This window comes from Hibiscus syriacus, unplaced genomic scaffold (genome assembly GCF_006381635.1).
Source record: "Hibiscus syriacus cultivar Baekdansim isolate YM2019G1 unplaced genomic scaffold, ASM638163v2 tig00110239_pilon, whole genome shotgun sequence".
NCBI lineage: Eukaryota > Viridiplantae > Streptophyta > Magnoliopsida > Malvales > Malvaceae > Hibiscus > Hibiscus syriacus.
The window spans coordinates 2,603,395-2,610,991 of record NW_024062641.1 but is presented as its reverse complement, the minus strand read 5'-3'; the positions used below and the strand labels follow the sequence as shown (position 1 = coordinate 2,610,991).

At 33.8% G+C, this 7,597-nt stretch overlaps 1 protein-coding gene and 1 long non-coding RNA gene across 3 annotated transcripts; both read left to right on the top strand.

The window, feature by feature from the left end:
- The first annotated feature begins 380 nt into the window (after positions 1-380).
- Positions 381-595, top strand: LOC120114722. Its single transcript, XR_005515421.1, has 2 exons — positions 381-467; positions 565-595. It is a non-coding gene; the product is annotated as an uncharacterized LOC120114722 (long non-coding RNA).
- A 3,137-nt stretch (positions 596-3,732) lies between these two features.
- On the top strand, positions 3,733-6,512 carry LOC120114708 (mitogen-activated protein kinase homolog NTF3-like). 2 transcript variants are annotated; one of them, XM_039135526.1, is made up of 3 exons: positions 3,733-3,961; positions 4,176-4,607; positions 5,543-6,512. In XM_039135526.1, exons 2-3 carry the CDS (start codon positions 4,185-4,187, stop codon positions 6,272-6,274), a joined length of 1,155 nt encoding a protein of 384 aa, XP_038991457.1. In that variant the 5' UTR covers positions 3,733-3,961; positions 4,176-4,184; the 3' UTR covers positions 6,275-6,512. The 2 variants fall into 2 exon arrangements, with proteins under 2 accessions (XP_038991457.1, XP_038991456.1); XM_039135525.1 differs by having other exon boundaries at positions 3,734-3,961; positions 4,181-4,607.
- The last annotated feature ends 1,085 nt before the right edge of the window (positions 6,513-7,597 follow it).

The window sequence follows — 7,597 nt, the reverse complement described above, 5'->3', positions numbered from 1 at the left end:
GTGAACTTTCCATTTCATGTTTGAGGTATCATTGATTTCTTTTGTTTTTCTTTTAACGTTTACTGTTGAAAGTTTGTAATGATAAATTTTGATTGGAGATTTCTCTTATTCTTTTTTGTATGTATATGTGTGTATAATACATACTTAGAATTTGTAACAAGCATTCCATCTCTGAATACATATTGAGAGATGGAATGCTCATGTGGCTTTATGTATGATTTGAATAGATAGCCTCATTAGCTATTCAAAGTGGTAATGGGATTCTCCTGAAAGGGGAAAGGAGGCCAAGCGATCAAACGCTATCTTGGATTTACGAAATTGAAATTTCATGTTTATTTGTATTTTAGGGTATTTTATCACACCTCCTTTTGAATTCATAAGTAATAAATGAAGCCATTCCAGACATTGTGGGGGGTAAAGTTATTGGACTTGTGACTTCAAGAGATGAGATTCCTGATCTTTTAAAGGTTAGTAGAGATCCTAAAGTGAGCAATCAGTAGAACTTATACATTAGAACAACATTTTACAGTTTAATTTGGAACTCAACATTAAATTCATTTTCAGCTCGATGATGTGATTGATCTTGTTATCCCAAGAGGCAGCAAAAAACTTGTTTCTCAAATCAAGAGTTCAACCAAAATTCCTGTTCTTGGTCAATTTCTACTAAGGTATGGTCAAACGTTTAACCGGGGAATGTAGTTTTTAAAGTTAGTGGGTCGATTTCCTTCTACTGAATCCATATGTTTGAGGCTATCGGTGCTTTGATATGTTCAATGAAAATATTAATCATGGCTTTGCCTCTATTTTGCATTTTGATATGAAAACAAATAGTTAGCTGACTACCAAGTTGGTTTTCATCAGATTTACTTCACATATCTTTTGCCCAAATGTGCATATTTGTTGGTACTAGTGATATGATTGTGTTAATATAAATAAATTGTAGAAAAGATGAGGGAAAAAAATTAGTTGCTATGTTGCAGAACAATATTTGATGTGAAAGTTAGCATTGGAACTGTAAGCTGCTTGTTAGTTTTACAAGTGTGAAACAGAAGGGCAACAAAGTGTATAAGAGATGTACTTACCATATGTATGCATGCATTTTTAGTTTTAATATGTTATAGCCTTTCTACACTACGTACCATGCTGCATGTGAATCTTTGTTTAACCTTTATAGATGTTTTAAGTCAATATTCATGGATATTTTCCCTGACTTTTGACTAAAATTTTGCAGTTTATGATGGTACATATTTCATGAATCATTAACACATGGATCTTGAAGGTAAGAAATTTGGAGGAGGTAATATTGTTTAGAATGAGGGTTTTTATTGCACTTTCTTTGTTTTTTTGGCTTTGTTCAGTTCATTTGAAGTTTTCATATTAAAAAATTCAGAGTCAATTGTAATTTCATGTAAAGTTCTTTGATATTTATATTTTTGTTATCATATTTCTTTTTCAACTGACAAGAAATTGTGTATATAAATAAATGTAGGACTAAGAGAACTTAGTGGTGTTGTTGATCTTATAAGTCACTATAAATTATTGCCTCACCACGACTTCTTCTGCAAGAGACCTCTTCATGTATCAATCTCAGATACACATCAGAAAAAATGTGAAGACTTTCAAAATCAACTTCAAGCTATGATGCAGATGATACGACAAAATCAACTCCAGAGTCCACCATCTTAGGTGTTATTATTGTTTATTCTAGTTAACAATGTTGAACTACATTATATTTTACATTAGTGTAAACTTTTGATTTATTATATGAATTTCAAGTTTCTTGTTATGGATTTCAAGTTTGTCGTTATGGATGTTAAGTTTATTGGATAATACTACATGTTAAAATTTAAATATGGATAACAAAAGAGTAGAAAACAACATCTGAAAAATTAATTTTAATTCACGGCGTTTGTATAAAAAATGCCACAAAATACATAGTCAATACTAGCATTTTTAAAAAATGCCACTAAAGTTCTAGTTCTTTTGTGGCGTTTATACAAAAAACGTTACTATATACGTAGTCAATAGCATCATTTTACATTCACATACGTCACTATATGCCATAACATTTAGTGACGTTTTTGGGAACAAATGCACTATATATCAAAATATTTATCGGCGCTTTTGGGACAAAACGCCACAAAAAAAAAGATAAATAGCGGTATTTTTTTACAAATGCCACTAAATATCATTACCTTTAACGACATTTATAAAAAACACCGCTAAAAAATATAACCTTTAGCGGCGTTTGTGAACGACTAACGCTACTATCTTTTGCGGCATTTGTTTCATCGGCACTTTTTGTGGTGCTTATTTTTTCGCCACAAAGATTTTTAGTGGCGCTTAAAAACACTACTATATAATTGTAAAAACGCGCTAAAATCCTATTTTTGCTTCCATTGCCTGCCATCCTTTTCCATAGTCGAACCCAAGCGGAACCGATACAGTTTGAACCGAAAACTTGAGCTCTGAGTTCATTTGCTAACCAATCACATCCTTATTGCCATAGCTAAGGCCCCCCGCGTTGCAACAATACGGAGCAGAATGTGGACCGTGAGTAAGTTTAATAATTTTAAATTAAATTCAAGTACAATATATTTAATATTTTTATTTTATTCTTATAAAATAAGTTAAATATTGTTAAACTACTTTGAAAACATTTTTTAAAATTAAATTCAAGCACAATATATTAAATTTAAAATTATTAAATTTATTTTTATTTTAAATCCTAAATTAAGTATATCATAAAAAAATTTAAATAACAATTTTTAATATATATAAAATATTTACCTACAAATCAATAATTAGTTTTTCTTTAATGATTTCGATGCTTATATATTCTCTAATAAATTAAGGTTTGATTCATTTTATTGTTATTTTTTTCATTTAATACATGATAAATAGCATGTGTTGTAATAGTTTAATCAAATATTCAAATATGATTCTTAGTGCAACGGTTGAAGCACACCTTGTCCTCTTGGGGACCTAAGTACAAACCATTTAACAATAACTTCTTCCTTTAATTTATTTTTCATCTAATTATGTGGTGATACATATCATGGCACATGTGTTGTCATGTGATTAAAGAATTAAAATTTTTGAATTAAATGGAAATTATGACCAAATTAATAGAATGTTTAAGTACTAAGGACTAAATGTATAATTATGTTAATTTTAAAATTGTCACATCAGTACTACCGTTAAATGTCAACGACAGGTAATTTGATTAAAACGGATTAATTAGTTATGTGGTCATATTGATAAAATAAAAAGTATGATAGTCATATCAATATTAGTTTTATAGTTAGGTGGTGATTTGAGTGGTTTAACCTAAAATAAATTAATATTTAGTGGTATTGTACGTAATTTACCATAGAATCCAATAAAGAGATGGCTTAATTGGTTTTGCCGATGCTACGGCGGGTCCCTATCCAATTCTACATGGTCAGAGGAACACATCTCCAAAATCCAGACTGTTGTAAACAATAAGAGGAGTATTATGAATAAGCATAAAATAAAATCAAAATATAAAAAGTTTGTTTTGTTTCGCCGTTGTTCTGATCGGATGGCGATAAGATAACGAATCTTTAACTTTGAAAAGATCCCATCCAACCTCTTCGTCATCGTTGACAAAAGATGTTGGCATTATAAAGCTCCTCTTTTCCCTCTGAATATTCGACACCCTGAAGGCTTCTGTATTGAGCTCGGCGTCACTTTACATAGTCGAGATCCACTTTTCCTTGCTCAAAACCCAACCCAACCTTGTCGTTGTTTAAATTAGGGTTTCGTCGGAGCTAATGGAGCTTTAGTTTTCCCTTTTGTTTTAAAGAAATTTTGTAATAAATTCGGAGGTGGATTAGTCAATCGTATCAGGTTTGATGCTTCTGTATCGCGGGAAATTTTGGAACTCAGTTCTTTTGGAATAAAGAAGAATTGATAAGATTTTTTTTAACCAAAACAGGTATTACTTTAAGATCTGACCATGCTTAGTTATTTCCTCCTTTAATTGTATGATAAAGCGGACGGCCTTTCACCCGATTAGTATATTAATCATTAAAAAAGTGAAAACAAAATAGGAACTTGTTTTTCTGCTTACTCAGAACAGTTTTGTTTATACTAGAATTTCGTTAGTAATTCAATTATTTTTCTTTCTTTTTTTCAAAATTGTTGGTTAGGGAAGAAAAATGGCAACTCCAGTTGAGCCTCCAAATGGTGTTCATTACCAAGGAAAACATTACTATTCCATGTGGCAAACGTTGTTTGAAATCGATACCAAATATGTGCCCATCAAGCCTATCGGAAGAGGCGCATATGGGATCGTTTGCTCCTCTGTAAATCGTGAAACCAACGAGAAAGTTGCCATTAAAAAGATATACAATGCCTTTGAGAACCGTGTTGATGCCCTTAGGACACTGCGTGAATTGAAGCTTCTCAGGCATCTTAAACATGAAAATGTGATTGCTTTGAAAGATGTCATGATGCCGACTCATAGGAGAAGCTTTAAGGATGTTTATCTGGTTTATGAACTTATGGATACCGATTTGCATCAAATCATTAAGTCTCCTCAAGTGCTTATCAATGACCACTGTCAGTATTTCCTCTTCCAGGTATCTACCAATCCCTTGCAAAGGCACATATTAGTTGATTTTTTTATACGCGTAACTTTTCTTGTTAGGTGGCATTACATTTAAGTTGAACGAAGTTCATATAGATGAGTGAGAAACTAAGGAGTTCCAATTTCAAATGTGTGGGCTTATTTCCTAGCCATTTTGTTATTGGTTGTATTAACAGACCACTCCTTGATATCAACTTTACATCAAAGTATAAACCATTGTATTTCGTTAAATGAGGCTTACACAAAGAAGCAATAAATTAAATTGTTGAATTTTGAATCTGAATATTCGCAAAGTGGATGCTATGTGTTTCTACTAACAATAACATTTGATGATTTATGTTATACGAGCATTTACTAGTTTAGATGTTTTATGTCTGGAATACATGGAATGTTGATCTTATTCTTAGCACCTGATTGAACCATTGGTGGATGAAAACGTTTGTTTCAGCTAATTGATCTCTGATGCTTTAACATGACTAGGTAACAGGTAACACTTAGGGATTGGAGTTTGCTAATGGTAGGTTTAGGGAGAAACATGTTCTAGGCATTCAAGCTTTCAGGCATTAATGCAGTGACCTGATATTGCAAGTATAGTTAGTTATTTAGTAATGGATCTGGTATGGTTATGCATCGACAAGCTTTATGCAAATTAATATTGGAGTACTATTCTTCATTAATTATTTCTTAGGAAGCCTATCCATTTTAGTTGCGTCTCGGGTCTGTCTGACTGCCACCGCTTAAAGTCATTTGGATGTAAAGAGATTTCGGTGTATATAGCATAAATTTTATATAGTCATTCAGTTGAGATAATTATGTTGGGATTGTGCTTCTGTATTCTGCATTAAAGCTTCTATTGTAACTTGGAAATGATCAAATATTACAAAATTCTGTACTTTGGGCGGTTGTAATTCATTATTCTTCTTGCAGCTGCTTCGAGGCCTGAAATATCTTCACTCAGCAAATATTCTCCACCGAGACTTGAAGCCTGGAAACCTTCTTATCAATGCAAATTGTGACCTTAAAATTTGTGACTTTGGACTGGCTTGCACTAGCAATGCTAAGGGTCAATTCATGACGGAGTATGTTGTCACTCGCTGGTACAGGGCCCCTGAGCTTCTCCTCTGCTGCGACAACTATGGAACATCTATTGATATTTGGTCTGTTGGATGCATCTTTGCGGAGCTTCTTGGCCGGAAACCCATCTTCCCCGGCACAGAGTGTCTCAATCAACTTCAACTGATCACCAACATCCTTGGCAGCCAGAAGGAGGAGGAGGATCTTGAATTTATAGATAACCCCAAGGCAAGGAAATACATAAAATCGCTTCCATATTCCCTTGGAAGCCCCTTTTCCCATCTTTATCCGAATGCCCATCCTTTGGCAATTGATTTATTGCAAAAAATGCTTGTTTTTGACCCTTCAAGAAGGATTAGTGTAACTGAAGCACTCCAACACCCTTATATGGCACCATTGTACGATTCAAACTCTAATACATCGGCCCAGGTGCCACTCGATCTTGACATAGATGAGGATTTGGGGGAAGAAATGATCAGAGAGATGATGTGGAAGGAAATGCTTCATTACCATCCCGAAGCTGCAACAGCCAATGGCAGGGTGTGCGTCTATTTTTTTAATCCAATGACGTTGTCTTACTGCTGATGAGTCTGGTTTTTCTTTGTGATATTAGATGCTATATTTATGTCTTTGCAACGTGTTTTTATGTTTCCCATAGTATTGAAAAACATATGTGATGTTTTCTTTGTCAGTTGGGGACCATGATATGTAAACTAATTTTTGCATCAAGAGCTGGAGCTTCGTTTAGTGCTCAAGCTCTTAACTGTAGACGCTCTGTTTCCTTTACAAACTTGTATAGAAGGGTGCTGTTGTATGCGTCTAACTGTGAGCGCTTATGTTTTCATGTAAATTATGCTTAGAGATTGATAACTACTATTATGTGGCGTGTAATTCGTATGGAAGAAAAATATCTGTTTCCTCGTTGTCAGTTGAATTTTCACGTGTTGCTGATTCACAAATGCTCGCTTATGTATACAAATATATTCATTGTTGGCTTACTATGATCTTCATTTCCATTTATCTGTAATCTAATGCCCACGTCTGCTTAAACCAGATAACTTTAGAGGGAATAATATTCTTTTTTTCTCAATAAGTTCAAAGTTCAACTGTTTTATCTATGAGAGAGGATACATCTTTTTAAATAATGAAGGTATTACATATACTGGAGAAAAATGGAAAGAAGAAAAAAGAGGTGGCCATATCTGTTTTTAAATTTTGGACAGAAAGCCCTATGATGGAGATGGGTCCACCTTTGATTCGCTGGTGTCTTTCCACACCCCGCTGGCTGTTGTGGCTTGGCTTTCTATTGCTTTGGCTGAGTTACATTAAACGGCATGACATGGCCAAGTTACAAGTTGGCTCCTTTTTTAAACTAATGACCCACCAGCCTCCTTTCTCTTTCTTTTTCTTTTTTGGCTATGTGGGGCCCACGTCCTACGAAGTTTGTCCTGAAGCAAATGCTCCACTGAATATAACAAATGATAAACTTTCCAAAAACATATTGTTGTTCGTCAGTAAAGCTTCACGTGTCGTACAATACTTTGAGACTGGTGTCATCTATACTTTGATTCTTCGAAAATAATGTAACAAACTTAGCTACTGTTAAAGATTATGTAGCGGATAATATAATGGTGTGGGTTGACTCACGAATATATCCTTCAAGTTTATTTTTTCCCTGGAAGAATTAGTTCTATGTGGCTCTGTGTGCCACTTGGAACAGCTGAATTAAGTAAATATAGGACCCCTACAAAAAAACATCTAATTGATTGATATAATGGTACTCCCATGCTAACTTGTTTACACTAATCGATTAGAAACCCTTAGTCTTTAGTTGTGCTAGCAGGAGCAAATCTAATGGCAGATGCTCTATGCAAGCTAATTCATGTGAACCTTTGAATTAACATCTTC